Raw genomic sequence first — 17443 nt, 5'->3', positions numbered from 1 at the left:
ATGCTTAATATGAGGTAAAGATAAGGGTTAGGAAAGCAACACACGTAGCCGGACCAAGGTGCGGAGTGAGATTTTCTAGATGCCGGACCAAGGATTTAGAAATACATAACTTATCACTTTGCATGCAAGATACTAGGAAAGAATTGTTATAGTTAGATTTATCGAGTTATGAACCTGTGGGGAACACGTAAACCCTAGTTACTTTGATTAATTGATTAAAATCCAACTTTCAAAACCATTAAGTGTCTCTTTCAATTTCGCTAGTTATTTTTACTCATTAGGAAATACAAACCCCCCCTTTTTATGTTTTTACTTTCTAAGGAAGTTATCAACCGAACGATAGTAATAACAAGTTGAAGTTAAGTCTAGACTATTTTCCTCGTGGGAACGATCCCAACCTCACTAGTTGGGTTATTTACTTGACGCGACCGCTTTACTTCTTATTTGAGAAGTAAGTTTGAGCGTATCACATATATAAAAGTTTTTAATTTTCCACGATTTTTTACCAATGATATGTAAAGACGAATGCTAAGGGCTTGTTTAAGTCCTCTTCGAGGATGACGACGCCAGTTACATCTTGGGGTGCTATCTGGATGTGACAAAATTTTGTATCAGAGCATGAGGTTAAATAACCTAGGGTCGGTGTCTCACTAAACCACATTTATATAGTGTCTTTTTCATGGTTGTAAATCGCGCCACAATTATGAATCAGAGACTATGTGATGATAAGGAAAATTCTCTTTTCTTGGCAATCATATGTCGTGCCTCTAGAGTTTTGACACTATGTGTCTTTTAGCATCTAATCCCTTTCTTGTGGTTAAAAGCGATGGACACTAGAAGGACAACCTCTAGAAGAGTGGAAGAGGAGGTCGCTAATGCGGGAGCTACCCCCCAGGGCAATCGAGTTCCTTGTTAAGAGAAAGTTGTTGTGAATGATCAAGTTCCGATCAATGCTCTAGCCATGAAAGATGGTGAGGTGACGCAACCCTTCTCCAAATGGCCCAAGCCAACACTACTGAAGCTCAAGCCATGACGACACAAGCTAACCGGGAGGTTGTACCTCGAGATAACCAACATGCTAGTACTATGGCTACCCGTTTGAGATATTTACAAGAATGAATCCTCATATGTTCTTTGGATCCAAGGTTGATGAAGACCCCCAAGACTTCCTTGATGTGGTCTATAAGATTTTATTTGCTATGGGGGTGAGTACTACTGAAAAAGGCCGAGCTTGCTCCCTATCAACTTAAGGACGTGGTTAGACTTGATACCATCAATGGAAGGATAGTCGGCTTTAAGAGGTCCAGTGACTTGGGAGATCGTCAAAAAGGCTCTTTTTGATAGGTTCTTTGAAAGGGAGCAAAGGGAAGCTAAGGTAGAAGAGTTCATCAACCATCATCAAGGAGGTATGATGTCAGGGAATACTCCTTAAAGTTCATTAAGTTTCCCAAATATGCTTCCTCTTTGGTTTCAAATGATAGGGATGAAATGAGCCATTATGTAACGGGCGTGTCTGAACAGCTTGAAGAAGAATTCCGTGCAGCTATGCTTCATGACAACATGAATCTTTCTAGGTTGATGGTTCATGCACAACAATTAGAGGAGATTCGCCGAAGGAAGATAAATGGAGAATCCTAAGTAAGCTTTAATGTATGATAACCGAGAAGTCTAAGTAGACTTCACTTAGTATATGTAAAAGTTTTAATTTTCCGTGACTTTTAACCAATGATATGTTATGACGAATTCCAAGGTCTTGTCTGAGTCCTCTTTGAGGACGACGACACCGGTACATATGGGGGGGGGGTGCTCTCCGGATGTGATGCCTACTCTTAGAAGAGCCACTTTCAAAGGATCTTACCTTCTTAGCTTCTCTATTAATGTTTATGATTTGCTTGACACCGGTGCTACCCTTTCTTATGTTACACCTTTGGTAGCTAGGAAGTTTGATATACTTCCCGATGTTTTGATTTAACCCTTTCGATTTGTACCCCAATGGGTGACTCGGTAGTTTCAAAGATAGTTTATAGGAAATGTCATGTAATGCTTCCCAATAGAGTTACTCTTATGGATTTGTTAGAACTTGACACGTTTGATTTTGATATCATTTATGGTATGGATTGCATTCATACTTCTTTTCTTGCATAGATTGTATAACGAGGGTAGTGAAGCTTCAATTTCCAAATGAACCTATTTTAGAGTGGAAGGGGGGAAATTCTATGCCAAGGGGTCAAATCATTTCTTGCTTGAAGGCTTGTAAGATGATATCCAAGGGTTGTCTATAACATGTGGTGAGGGTTAAAGATCTAGAATGTGAAACTCCTTCTATTGAGTCGGTACCCGTAGTGAGAGAATTTCTGGAGGGTTTTTCCTAATGAATTTACAGGAGTTCCTCGCAAATGGGTAATTGACTTTGGCATTGACTTGTTACCGGATGCGAATCCCATTTCAATTCCTCTATATCAGATGGATCCGACCGAATTGAAAGAGTTGAAGCTCCAACTTTGATTTACTATGCAAGGGTTTCATTCATCCTAGTATTTATCCATGGGGTGCTCCGGTCTTGTTTGTGAAGAAGAAGGATGAGTCCCTTAGAATGTGCATTGATTATCATCAACTCAATTAGATCACCATAACGAACAAGTATCCTCTCCCTCGTATTGATGAACTATTTGATCAACTCCAAGGTGCTAGCTACTTTTCCAAGATAGACTTAAAATCAGGATATCCCAACTTAGGATGAGAGGAGAAGACGTTCCCAAAATAGCTTTCCAAACTTGATATGGTCACTATGAATTTCTAGTGATGTATTTTAGGTTATCAAATGCCTCGACGACGTTTATGAACTTAATTAATAGGGTTTTTCAGGATTACCTCGACTCATTTATGATTGTGTTCATTGATAATATTTTGATATACTCCAAGAATGAAAATGAGCATGAGAGTCATTTGAGGTTTGCCTTGCAAGTCCTAAAAGAACACCAGCTTTATACCAAATTTAGTAAGTGTGAATTTTGGTTGAGGTCCGTTGCTTTTCTTGGACATATTATCTCTTTTGAGGTCATAGAGGTCGATCCGAAGAAGACGAATGTGGTTAAGAAATTGGCCGAGACCTTTAACTCCCATTGACATAAGAAGTTTCTTGAGTCTAGCTGGGTACTATAGAAGCTTTGTTGATGGATCTTCATATATTGCTTCTCCTTTGACAGCCTTGACCCAAAAGAAGATGAATGTTTTAGTGGTCGGAAGCTTGTTGAAAAGGTTTCCAAGAGTTAAAATATAAGCTTACCTCCACTCTGGTATTGACTTTATCGGAGGGTAATGAAGGTTTTATAGTGTATTGTGACGCTTTCCGAGTGGGCTTGGGATGTGTCCTCATGCAGCATGTCAAATTGATATGTTATTCCTTTAGGCAACCCAAATTTCATGAGAAAAATTATCCAACTCATGACCTTGAGTTAGCTGTAGTATTTTTTTCCTCGAAGATATGGAGACATTACTTGTATGGTTGTGAATGTTCATATGTGTACTGACCATAAAATTCTTCAATATGTGTTTACACATAAGGAGTTGAATCTCCGATAGAGAAGATGGTTAGAACTTTTTAAGGATTACGACATGGGTAGTGTGTCTCATGTGGAACAAGAAAATAAAGAACTACTTAAAGATGTTCAAAGGTCGGCTTGCTTAGGTGTGGTTTAGAAGATTCTCCAAATGGTGGTTTTATGGTCCATCATAAGTCAGAGTCACCATTAGTGGTTGAGGTGAAATCTAAGCAACATCTTGATCCCTTATTTGTGGAGATAAAGGAATTGGTACTTGGTAAGCTCAATGAGTCATTCTCCCAAGGGGGGATGATGTTCTTAGGTACCAAGAGAGGTTATGTGTACCGGATGTGGAGGATTTGAGAAATAGAATTTTAGAAGAAGCCCATGGTTCCCGTTGTTCTATACATCTGGGTGCCACCAAAATGTATCATGACCTTCGGGAGGTCTATTGATGGAATGGCTTAAAAAGTGATATAGCGGAGTTTGTTGTTAAGTGTCCAAATTTCCAACAAGTCAAAGCCGAGCCTCTACAACTGGGTGGTTTTACCCAAATCATGGATGTTCCTACTTGGAAGTGGGAAGACATCAATATGGACTTTGTTGTTGGGTTGACTCAAACCCGGAGGCAAAATGATTCAATATGGGTTATTGTGTATAGGTTGACCAAATCTGCCCACTTTATCCCCATTAACTCTACATTACGACCGAAGAGTATGCAAGAATCTACATTAATGACATTCTGAGTCTTCATGGGATTCCTTTGTCCATCATTTCGGATAGAAGTCCCAATTCACTTCTCATTTTTGGAAAGCATTTCATAAGGGTTTAGGTACTCAAGTTAAGTTTAGCACCGCATTTCATCCTCAGACAAATGGTCAAGCGAAACGTACCATACAGACCCTAGAAGATATATTAAGAGCCCGGGTTATTTATTTTAAGGGAAGTTGGAATGATCACCTACCATTGATTGAGTTCTCCTACAATAATAGTTACCATTGGAGCATGTCCATAGAATCTATGTGGATCTACTAGCTAGTATTCCTATGGGGGAAACATAGTTCAAGAACTACGATACGTAGTTGGGACCCTCTTTATGCTACATGAATTTTAGACTCCAATCTCATGAGTACATTAGTGATCTACCTTCCTTGTGTGGGAAGGGACACTCCTCACTTCTAGTTTACTCGGTGCTAAGTTTAGGTCATAGGGTCTACCCCTTATATAGTCATCATCATAGCTTAATAGGAATTGCATGAGTATTGTCCTTTCATTACAATTCACACATGTGAGGTCAGCACATTTACATAATCACATTATGATAAGGCACATAGGTAAGTCATCACCATCCTTATATCAATACATCTTAGCCAAAAAATCACAAGTCATAAATCATTACATTTCAATTCAACATCATACTAATCCAAATAAATCTTATCATAAGGAATACTTCGATACAACTTCATCACTAAACACAAGTAATTGTAATTGAAGTAAAGGATTGAGATCACACGACGTACCCCATCTCCTTCACAAGCCATCATCCAGGGTTTTACCATAAACCATCAAATTCAACCCAACAATGGATGTAATATCATCACACAATAGTAATCAACACAATAATGAAGTCAATTCAATCACTACACAACAATTCATCACTAGTTCATAACCTAGGGTTAGGGACTTGGGTCAATTTACATGATCTAATCTACCAAACTAAGTTATAAACTAGCATAATTTAATCACAATACATCATAACATAATTATAAAAATCAAAAGTAACCATAAACAATACATTTAGAAGATCAAATTCGTAATCGAAGAAAACCCACTTGAAACTCATCTTTATGAAATCAATTTGGAGGAACACTTTGGGGAAAGAACCCTAAAGGTGAAATGAATCCCTTCCATACATTATTAATTGATAAATATTGATGGAGAAAAGTAGTCTTCTTTCTGACTAGAACCCTCCTTGACTTGGTCTTCTATGGAGTTTCTTTGGGAGAGAAAGTAGAGAGAAGGACGAGCAATTGGGTTTTTGGGAATTATGAGAGTTGGGTTAGCTTAATTAGGATATAGTATTTATATAGGTCATCAACTAACTTAATAAGAACTCCCTTAACCCCTAAATAATTAATTTAACTAACCTAAAATGTGGCAGCAAAACAATGACCCGACCTACGAGACCCCAACCTACGGCCGTAGGTTAGTTTACGGTCAGTCTACTTTCAGTGCTGTACATCTGTCATTTTGGTAAGAGACTTGCCAAAATGACCCTTGATGAAATTGAATAAGGGAACATTGACGGTGTTCATTGATGCCTCGTCGATTAGGCCACGCCTCGTAGTCTGCAACCGCCGATGGCTACTGTCCTAGACAACTTTTAGCCAAAATGCAAAGGTCCTCCCCAAGGACCCTTGGTTGATCATTGGGGAGTCTTACCCAAAAGTTTATACCCTAAACAAAATCTAATACGTGTTAGACGCCTTACCACCAAATTTCATTGAATTTCAACTCCTAAACATAGTCAAAAAGGCTAAGGCACGCTAGCACCTCTTGAACTGATTTCCGAACGTAATGGACGTTTCTTGATGCTTTGATTCTAAAACTTCATAAATTATATATATATATACATATATATATNTCTTAGACTCTCATGTTAAACTCTAGATTAGGCTTTAGACTTTCGGAGTATTACATTATCCCCCCTAAGGAACGTTGACACTAAAATTCTTTTAAAGAAAGAAATACACTCAAGATTAGAAGACCAAACTACAACAGAATGTAAAAACATGAGTTTAAATTCAATTCAACATAACGACATGGACTTTTTCACAATGCAACTCAAAACATCATTTTCAACTCATAAAAGCTCAACATTCACTACATGTGTGTTCACTTATGCCATAGCATTGTTCAACACATATAATCATGATCAATACAACTAAAATTCTTTGAAAGGAAGAAATACAGTCAAGATTAGAAGCCCAACCAACAACAACATGTAAAACTATGAGTTTAAATTCAAATCAACATAACCACATGGCCTTTTTTCACAATGCAACTCAAAACATCATTTTCAACTCATAAGAGCTCATCATGATCAATATAAATAAATAAGGAAAAACATACCAAAATACAACACATAAGTTCAGATTAAGTAAAAGTGCACTATTTTTTTTTAAAACTTTCACTTCTGTAGGAATAATTCACTATAAATCAATGTCACAACACATAAATTTCAATATTTTACAAAAAATCAAGTCAACTTCAAATAAAATCATTATTTCACTATAAATAGGAACAACTAACCTTACTTGTAAAATAGATGACGGTAACATGACTTCATGTCGGCCTTGGCCTCCCATGTTGCACCCTATAACACCTCCAAAAATGAATTATGTGAACCTAGGGCCTAATGTGTGTGACATGAAGTTTTTAAGTCATATGATGGTTTAAAATGATGTTTGAGGAACTGTCTCAAGATTTTTGTAAAGTTTGAAGTCAAACATCAAGGGACGACCAAGACGTTTGACGACTAATCACCTATGTGCCTTATGTGTTTTCATGTGCTTATGTGTGAGTAATGAGTTTATGAGGTCCTTATATGATTTATAATAGTTCTTAGAGTCTGAATGTTGGGTTTGGTAAGGTTTGGACGTCAAACATCCAAGAACGTCCGCTGACGTTAGGAAGATAGCCATTTCACGTCCTAGTGAGTTTAGATGTGTTTTAGCATGTTGCGTGGATTGTTTGATGTTGTACTTGTTTGGAGATGTTCCTAATACATATATGAACATGTTTATAGGTTTAACGTCCGGGTACGACTCCACCTAGGACCCACAAGGGGCCCTAGAAGGAGGACCCTAACTTGGAGTTCAACACCGCTAGGCAATGGCAATCGACTGCCCCAAACGATGGCCCGTCGATGGGTGGCGTCGATGGAGACATGTAGTGTGCAGGTTGAGGATATCCAGAAGCAACTAAATAAACCCATAAACGGGGTGTGGTCTCACCCACGGACTGTCGATGCTAGGGCATCGATGGTGCTGATTAATCTGCCAGCTTTTTGTTAGGACTTGTTTTTTTTTTTTGGGAAATTCAACCAATTCTTTGAAAATTGGAGGACGGTTATTTTAGTTTTTTTATGGGTATTTTAATAGTGTATAAGTCATAAAAATCTCATTTAAACCCTAGAACCTAGATCAAAACCCATTCCCTCCTAAAGTTTCTTCAAAAACCTCCATGAGAGCTCAAGGTGAAGATAGAGGTTGAATATGGATCTTCAATGGAGTGTATTGTTCAATTATCATTGGATTCTTCTAATAAGGTATAAGATTTATTCATGTAAGGGTTTCTATCACCTGATAGTCAATTTCAAAGATGATTTTCAAAGATTTCAAAAAGATGAAAAAGTCCAATTTCTACTCTAAGTCTTGGGTTCCTGCACTTAACATTTTAAAACCATAAGATATGATATTATTGATGTATAATTTATATTTTCCAATGAAATCCATGAACCCTTGAAATTCTCAAATCTCTTAATTTGACTAAAATATATGTTATGTGATCATGCTTTGATATTAATGAATTCATGTGTAAATTGTTATGGACTCTTGATTTATGTATAGATTATGATTGTACGGTTTATAGGCTGTTTAAATTTGATCAATTGAGTATTTTGTATTATTAGATCCATTGAATATTTACCTTATTGAATTGATATTGACTTAATGCCTATGAATTCTATTGTAGTTTTCTATGGGATATTGAATGATGTAAGAATTGTATTCAATAGATGTCTAATTGGTCTTATATTGATAAATCTATATTGAATTGAACTAGATTCATTGAGTATTATATTTTATGTATTGATTGATGTTCATGGCCATGGGTAAGGGCCTTATGATATTGAATTGGATGATTTAGCTTTGGATTGAATAGTGAGATTGAATGGGTGTTATGCTTCCCTAACTCTCTTATTATTATGTATAGCTTTTGTATTACAATGATGATTGGTATGGTCCACTTATGGTGGCGGTGCTATGTGAATTGATGTGGTTTTGTAGGCGTGACTTTATGTATTATGATGATCATGGCCTTGGCGGGTACTACTTGAAGTATAATGATGATTTGTATAGTTGATTTATGTGGATTATGAGCATATCTATATACATGTGATTAAGTGAAAGTATGTGTTTTATTGATGTTAGGTGATCATGTTAGATGATATACCGTAGTTTTATGGTATTTTTAATGTTTTTTTCCTTAAGTTTAGTGTGTGTCCAAAAGCCTTTTTGTATTGATTTTTATGTAAGGTTCTCTTTATTTGCAGGAAATCTATCTAAAGATGAACGCGAAAGTTTTTGAGCAAGAAATGCAGAAAAGTTACCACCTACGGAGCTTGTGACGGTCCGTCGTGCTTGTGACGGTCCATAGGTGGCATCGTAGTGAAACTGCCGAAGGAAGATGGGGAAGTCTGCTAAGTGTGGGATTACGAAGTTCATAAGGGACAGTCGTAGCCATGACGGTCCATCCTGCTGGTTCGCCGTGATGATCAGAGAAGTAGTCCCAGTACCTAAATTCAAAGAAGTTCAAGTGTTATGGAACGGAGACCCTCGACGAACCGTCATGATAGAAACGGTCCGCCATACCTATTCATCGAGGGTAATGAAGAAAGCAGCAGATGGATCTGTAAAGTATAGGATGACGGTGGCCATGATGGCCCGTCGTGACCACGATGGCCCGTCACGAGGTCCGTCGACCTAGCGACATTTTGACAGATTTTCAGCAATTAGATTCCTTCTTTTATTAGGTTTTTTTTTATAAATAGTTGGAAAAACCTCGTTTTTGGGGTTAGACTCTCATATAGTTTTTAGACTCTTCTGTAATTGAGACACTTTTTCTGGAATTGATTGTTGGTGCATTGTTGATTAATCAAGTGAACTTCTGGATTTTATTCTTTCTCATTGAAGTAAGTGCATGAATTATTATATTACATATATGAATATTATGATTATGACTATGGGTAACTAAACTCCATAACTAGGGTTGTGGGAACCATGGGTGAATAATGAGGTAAAATTTAACTAAAATAACAATTCTAGAATAGTGTCTTGCATGTATTTATAATTCTTTCACTTAGAAGTCTTTTAAACGGATGGCCAACGTTAGAACTTCCTTAATGCTACTTGCCGGACCAAGGAGGTAGATAATAGGAAAAGAATTATCAACATAGATTTAGTATATACTATCTAATAGGCTAGTATTAATTGGTACGAGGTAATAACTTAGTCAAATATCGAATACAATGCTTAATATGAGGTAAAGGTAAGGGTTAGTATAGCAACACACATAGCCGGACCAAGGTGCGGAGTGAAATTTTCTAGATGCCGGACCAAGGATTTAGAAATACATAACTTATCACTTTGCATGCAAGATACTAGGAAAGAATTGTTACAGCTAGAATTATTAAGTTAGGAACCTGTGGGGAACACTTAAACCCTAGTTACTTTTAGTAATTGATTAAAATCCAAGGTGTGATTCTGTTAGCTGGTTACTTTAATTTAGTTAGTTATCTTTGTTAATTTAGAAATAAACCCCCCTTTTATTGTCTTTTGTTTTCTAAGGAAATAATTGACTAAATAATATTAATAACAGAGTGAAGTTAAGTCTGAACTATTTTTCTCGTGGGAACGACCCCAACCTCATTAGTTGGGTTCTTTACTTGATACGACCTCTTTACTTCTTATTTGAGAAGTAAGTTTGAGCATATCATTAGACTATGACTATGTCTTATGTGTGTAGTCTTATAGTTGAAGCATGATTATTCCTAATTGACTATATGAGTCTATGATGGTTATATTGATGATATTATAGTAATGTATAGGATGACATAAAGATGATAAGGGTCATTCCTAAGAGCTTCAAAGAATGATATGATATATGGAATAAAGTAAAGAATGTTGTGTCTTGTTTTAGTAGACTTGTCTCCCTTACTTGATACATGTATGAAGGATATGAGAATATGATATGTCTAGACTAGGTAAGCTTAGTGCACACTTGTCATGTATGAATGAATTCTATGTGAGACCTTAAATGATGATAAGGAGGTCATGTACGTGGAACCTTAAACCAAGTGTTAAGGTTATGAACTTTTGAAGTCGAGAGCCGTAATGGTATCCTTCATGTAAACGATGATGGACTTAGGGTTGATTGGCTGGAACGACATCATATCATCCTTAATAAAGTCATGATGAGCTATCTTAGTTGCCATTGAAAGGTATCCCTAGTGGACCTCTTTGGTAGGGTGAATGTGATAGGGATATGAACTAGATATGGAACCACTTTATGTAATCCTTTAATATCAATTACTCTATAAGAACAAAGGCTAGCACCGAGTTAGTGTGTTATGGGAAGTAGCTCTACTTGAAAAGTTGACAAGATTACAATGTAGCTCTACTTGAGAATGAGACTAGAGTGCATAAAAGACCTTTATATTCCTTAACCATAAGCCTACATAGGATGTGTCATGCTTCTACCCTTGGTAAGTAGAACACCGTCACCGGAGTAGGTTAGAACTCCGGATTCCATGTCTAGCTATCATGGTTTATGTTAGTTATTGCCTATTCTCATCATGTGGGATACCTACTAGCATTAGAGAAGTTCTATGAAGTTTAGGTGGTGGTATGGAACACAATCTAGACATTGCACAATAGGCTTTGAAGGTGTTAGTTAGAGTCCGTAGGTCTTCTCCAAGACCATTACTTGAATGTGCTTATGTGATGAATATGTCTTATACGAACTAAGGAATGTATGACTTAAGTGAAGAAAGTATGGTAAATGAAGAAGTACTTATCTAGAGTGGTTAAGGGTTGTCTAGTTAAGGTGTGAACGGGGAATAGGAATGGTCACTTCGTATCTTACCTGATAAGCATTAAGAATGACTCTAGTTAGAGAAGTTGGTTGACTATGCTGGCAAGATCTAAGCCTTAGGTAGTCTTAAGAATTATTTAGGTAATCTTGAAGAGGTCTATCATGGACATTATCTTCTTGATTTACTTAATTAAGTCTTTTGATAGCCTTTGGAAAGAGAATGTCATATTATCTATGTATTGATTTATTAAGTGAGAATGATTTCTTAGGTAATCTATAGGATCTCTTAAGTATGTGTGTAAGGGATTGTATGGTAGGTCACTTCACACCTCACTCAAGTGAGACTTAGAATCACCTTTGGTAAAAGATCTCATGTTTATGTGATTGGTGTGTATCCCATTATAGGTGGTCGTAAGGATCATTTAGGTCTGCCTAGAGAGGGTGTATGAGCGGTCTCTCTTTTTCTTAGTTAACTGAGTCTTAGGATAGCTTTTAGTGAGAGGATTGCATGCTAGGAAGTGCTTTATGTAACGTTGATAGGCTTCACAGTAACAGTGAACTTGCTTACAGTGAAGTTATTTTAAAATGTGAATAATTGTTTAAATGATTTCTTATGTGTTCCTAAGATGTTTAATGTTGTTCTTATGCTTATAGTCTGAAGTCTTAATAAAAAATTCATGAAAATCATGTTATTCACTAAATGTCCCTTTTTATGGTTTTTGCATGACTTTCATACTTAGTGCATCTAATTTGCTAACCCCTTCTTTTCCCTTTTTAACTAAAGTCTAGGGACTTGGAAGTCTTGATATGCCATGGAGGATGGATAAGTTTCTAAGGGTTGAAGATGAAGTATTGGTGCGTCCTCATTGATTTGAGAACAATATCCACATGTTCCTTTATGTCTTTGTCTCTATTTTATGTCTTTTATGAGTTTAGACCCAAGTGTTGTATACTCCAAAGTTTAGATGGTTCAATGAGATGTTGTAAAGGTTTAACGTTTTAAATGGAAGTCTTCCGTTTGCGTATTGATAATGGAAAGAGTTCTTCGTGTGTGAAGAAAGCTTTAAATTCTTGCTCATTTTAGAATGTTTGTTATGCAATGAATGATACGAGTGGATTTTATGAACTTCTTGAAGTCTCATTTGCCGTGTGGCGACACAAGAATGCTCTAACTTCTAGGGTGTACTTGCGGGTTGTTACACGCCCTCAACTAGGTGGTTTCCATAGCACCTTTACGGAAGCCACCTCCTTGTTCCTTAACTCCATTACTTGTGTATCAAGGATTTCAATCAGATCCTCATCATAAGAGAGGTTCTCTTGCACGCCTAGACCCTCAATAAGAAGAATGGACTCGGGATCACCGATACACTTCTTAAGCATGGAAACATGGAACACCGGATGAACCGAAACCAATTCACTAGGTAACTTCAACTCATATGCAACCTTACCAACCCTTTTCAAGATTTCATAAGGACCCACATAATGAGGACTCAATTTCCCTTTCTTGCCAAATCTCACCACCCCTTTCATATGTGAAATTTTTATATAAACCTTATCCCCTTCTTCAAATTCTAAGTCTCTCCTCCTATGGTCGGCTTAAGACTTTTGCCGGCTATAGGCTGTTTTCAAGCAATTCCTTATTATATGAACTATCTCCAAAGTCTTATAAATCAATTTGGGACCCAAAATTGAAGACTCACCCACTTCAAACCATCCAATTGGAGACCTACATATCCTACCATACAAGGCCTCAATATAAGCTATATATATAGATGAATGGTAACTATTGTTGTAGGAAAATTCAACCGAAGGCAAGTCTCTATCCCAATTCCGTTTGAAGTCAATTATACAATCTCTAAGCATATCCTCAAGAATTTTAATAGTAAGCTCCGTTTGACCATCCGTTTGGGGATGAAAAACGAGGCTTAGTTTTACCTTGGTACCTAACCCTTTTTGGAATGACCTCCAAAGCATAGATGTGAATTGTGCACCCCTATCCAATATTATAGATAACAGAATACCATGGCGACATACAATCACGTCTATGAATATCCTTGCATAATCATCCACCGACTAAGTGGACTTAACAGGAATAAAATGAGAGAATTTGGTCAACCTATCCACTAACACCCATACGGAGTCCTGTTGCTTTTGTGGCCGAGGACAACCTAACACGAAAACCATATTAATATCTTTTCACTTCCAAGTGGGAACTTGGATTTCTTGAAGTAAACCACCCAACTTTTGGTGTTCGACTTTCACTTGTTGGCAATTTGGAAATTTTTTTAACAAATTCCGCTATGTCCCCTTTCAAGCCTTTCCACCATAACACTTCTCTAAGGTCATGATACATATTTTTAGAACCCGAATGAATGTAATAATGGGAACCATGAGCTTCCTCAAGAATACAGTTTCTCAATTCTTCAACATTGGGTACACACAACCATCCTTGATACCTCAAGACACCATCACCCCTCTAAGGAACATGACTCATTAAGCTTACCAATAACTGACTCCTTCAACTCCATCAATAGTTGATCAAGGTGTTGCTTAGACTTTACACAACCACCAAAGATGATTCAGAGTTATTATGGACCATAAAACCACCATTCGGACAATCTTCCAATCTAACCAACTTATGAACATATTTCACTAGGTTTTTCTTGGCTTCTTATACACGGGACACACTACCCATGGTCATACGACTTAGATCATCCGCAACCACATTGGCCTTTCGGGGTGGTAGTATGTTCTCATGTCGTAATCTTTCATTAATTCTAACCACCTTCTCTGCCGGAGATTCAACTCCTTTTGAGTAAACACATATGAACACTTTTGTGGTCGGTATACACATCAACATGGACACTATACAAATAATGCCTCCATATTTTTAAGTGAATACCACTCAAGATAACGGGTTAGATAATTCTTCTCATGAACCATAAGTTGCCTAGAAGCATAAGCCACTACTTTCCATGTTGCATAAGTACACACCCTAAGCCCACTTGGGATGCATCACAATATACAACGAAGCCTTTGGTAACCTCCGGTAAAGTCAATACCAGAATGGAGGTAAGACTCTCTTTCAAGATTTGGAAGTTTCTTTCACATGCCTCCGACAACTCAAATTTCACATTCTTTTGGGTCAAAATAGTCAAAGGAGATGCAATGGATGCAAAACCATCCACAAACCTCCTATAGTATCCCGCTAGACCCAAAAGTTTCTAATGTCTATTGGATTCAATGGTCTAGGCAAATTCTTGACTGCTACGTGTTTCTTGGATCTATCTCACCCCCCTTACTAGATATGATATGACCAAGAAACGCCACCAACGTCAACCAAAACTCACATTTTCTATACTTGGAAAAAAGTTGATTCTCCTTAAGCACTTGTAACACCACCCTTAAATGGTCCATGTGTTGAACCTTATTTTTTGAATATGCCAAGATGTCGTCAATGAATATAATGACAAATAAATCTAGGTAGCTTTGAAATACCCAATTCGTGAGGCCCATAAACGCCACCAGGGAATTCATGAGACCAAAGGACATCACTAAGAACTCATAGTGACCATATGTAGTCGTAAATGACATTTTTTGGTATATCCTCACCTCTCACCCTAAGTGGGTGATACCTCCCCCCACCCCTGATCTCAAGTTGATCTTAGAAAATTAGCTTGACCCTTGGAGTTGATCAAACAATTCATCAATTCGAGGGAGAGGATACTTGTTCTTAATAGTGATTTTATTGTGTTGGCGATAATCAATGCACATTCTAAGGGACCCTTTTTTCTTCTTCACAAACAATATCGGAGCACCCTATGGAGAAATACAGGTCTAATGAAGCCTTTGTCTAGTATGTCCTTGACTTGAGCCTTTAACTCTTTCAATTTGGCCGGAGCCATCTGATAAGGAGAAATTGAAATGGGGTTCGTATCCAGTAGAAAGTCAATGCCAAAATCAATTTCCCGTATGAGAGGGACTCCCGAAAGATCATTACGGAAGACCTCCAGAAATTCTCTCACTACAGGGACTAACTCAATGGGAGAGTTTTCGGAGTCTAAACCTTTGACTCTTAGTATAAACACCCTTTTGAGATCATTTTACAAGCCTTAAGACAAGAGGTAATACGACCTCTAGAAGTAGAATTTCCCCCCTTCCACTCTAATACGGGTTCATTTGGAAACAATTCTCGTTCTACAATCAATGGAAGCAAATAAATCATGCCACCAATCCATTCCCAAAATGACATCAAAATCGAGCATATCAAGTTCTACTAGTTCAATATGAGTAAATCTATTGGGCAACATTATATGATAATCTCTATATACCATGTTCGCAACCACCGACTCACCTACAGGGGTAGTTACAATGAAAGCTTCATTTAGAATATCGGGCAAAATTTTAAACTTCTTAACTATCAAGGTAGTAACAAACGATAATGTAGCACCCGGATCAAGTAAAGTATCAAAATTAATAGAGAAGACTTGTAACATACCGGTCACCACATCTGAGAACTTCATGTTCACCTCTAGAACGAAGTGCATGGAATTGATTCTTCTTTGGAGCATCATCATTTGAACCACTAGTTTGAGTTAGCCCGCTTCCTTTGTCTTTCCCTTTCACATTAGGGCAATCCCTAACCTTGTGTCCACTCTTGCGACACCCAAAGCAATTGTCCATCCCAACAAGACAATCAGCATAATGCTTTTCGCCACACTTTTCACAAGTTTGCTTCTTTCTTGGTGAGCTAGTACCTCTTCCCTTTTGAGACTCAGTGTTAGACACCCTATCATTACGAGCCTTCGGAAATTTAGTAGGAACTTGACTAGGAAACCTCTTCTTGAACCTAGGCTTCTCTTGAATGTCAATCCTACACTTAGAGTAACCACCTTCATAAGACTTGTCCTTCTTGGCCTCCCTACTATTTCTCCTTAACCTAGTTTATTCTATTTGTTGAGAATGAACCATGAGATGAGAGATATTTATATTATCATGAAGTATAGCCGAATGACATTCTTCCACTAAGTCATCGGACACCCTCGTAAGAAAACGACTCATCTCATCCGTTGGGTTTGACACCAAAGATGGAGCATACTTGGACAATTTAGTGAACTTCAAAAAAAAATCAAGTCCACTCATACCTCCTTGATGAAGGTTGATGAATTCTTCCGCCTTAGCTTCCTTCATCTCTCTAGGAAATAACCTATCAAGAAAAGCCCTCTTGAAGATCTCCCAAGTCACCGGACCGCCTCTTAGTCCCCTATTATCCCTCAATTGCACATACCAAGTTTGGGCCACATTTTTGAGTTGATAAGCCGCTAACTTGGCCTTCTCAATTTAGTTCACACCCATATAATAGAGAATCTTATAAACCTCATCGACAAAATATTGAGGGTCCTCATCTGACCTCGACCCAAAGAACATAGGTGGACTCATTCTAGTAAAGTCTCTCAAACGCGATGCCATAGTGTTATCATGTTGAAGCACTCGAGGTCCAACCTCCCTAATCATTTTGGACGTCGTAGCTTGAACTTGAGAAGTGATGACATTAGCTTAAAAGTTCCTAGCTTGAGTTAAAGTTAGAAAGGTTGCCCTTATATCTCTATCGTTCATCGTTGGAGGAACATTCAGAACTTGATCACCTACAGTAACTTTTTCAAGTGGAGGTACTTGGTTATCTTGTGGAGGCACTTGGTCGTCTTGATCTCCCACATTAGCAATTTCTTCCTCGGACCTTCTAGCAGCTGATCTTCGAGTATTCATACCTATAACCACAATACAAGGTTTATGTGAAAGAACATAACAAGATTCTAGAGGCACGGTATATGAATACAAGAAGATGAGAGTTTCTAAGCATCACATAGTCTCTCATTCATAAGTGTGGCGCGATTCACAATTATAAATAAGAATTTACATAGACGTGGTTTATTGAGACATCGTTTAAAGGGATCTTCAACCTCATGCTATGATACAAAGTTTGTCGCATCCAAAAAGTACCCCGTAGACGTAACCAACGTCGTCAT

General features: G+C 37.6%; 1 protein-coding gene across 1 annotated transcript in view; it reads right to left on the bottom strand.

Annotated features, from left to right (window-relative positions):
* Window positions 1-17183, bottom strand: part of LOC114076875 — a 74244-nt gene extending 57061 nt beyond the window's left edge. Inside the window, exons 1-2 of the mRNA XM_027916575.1 lie at window positions 17013-17183; window positions 15916-16220 (exon numbers count right to left, since the gene is read on the bottom strand). Coding sequence (XP_027772376.1) covers window positions 15916-16220; window positions 17013-17183 — 476 coding nt within the window. The remainder of the gene's footprint in view (window positions 1-15915; window positions 16221-17012) is intronic.
* Between the last annotated feature and the right edge of the window lie 260 nt (window positions 17184-17443).

This window comes from Solanum pennellii, chromosome 4 (genome assembly GCF_001406875.1).
Source record: "Solanum pennellii chromosome 4, SPENNV200".
Lineage (NCBI taxonomy): Eukaryota > Viridiplantae > Streptophyta > Magnoliopsida > Solanales > Solanaceae > Solanum > Solanum pennellii.
This window is presented reverse-complemented; position numbering and strand designations above follow the sequence as displayed.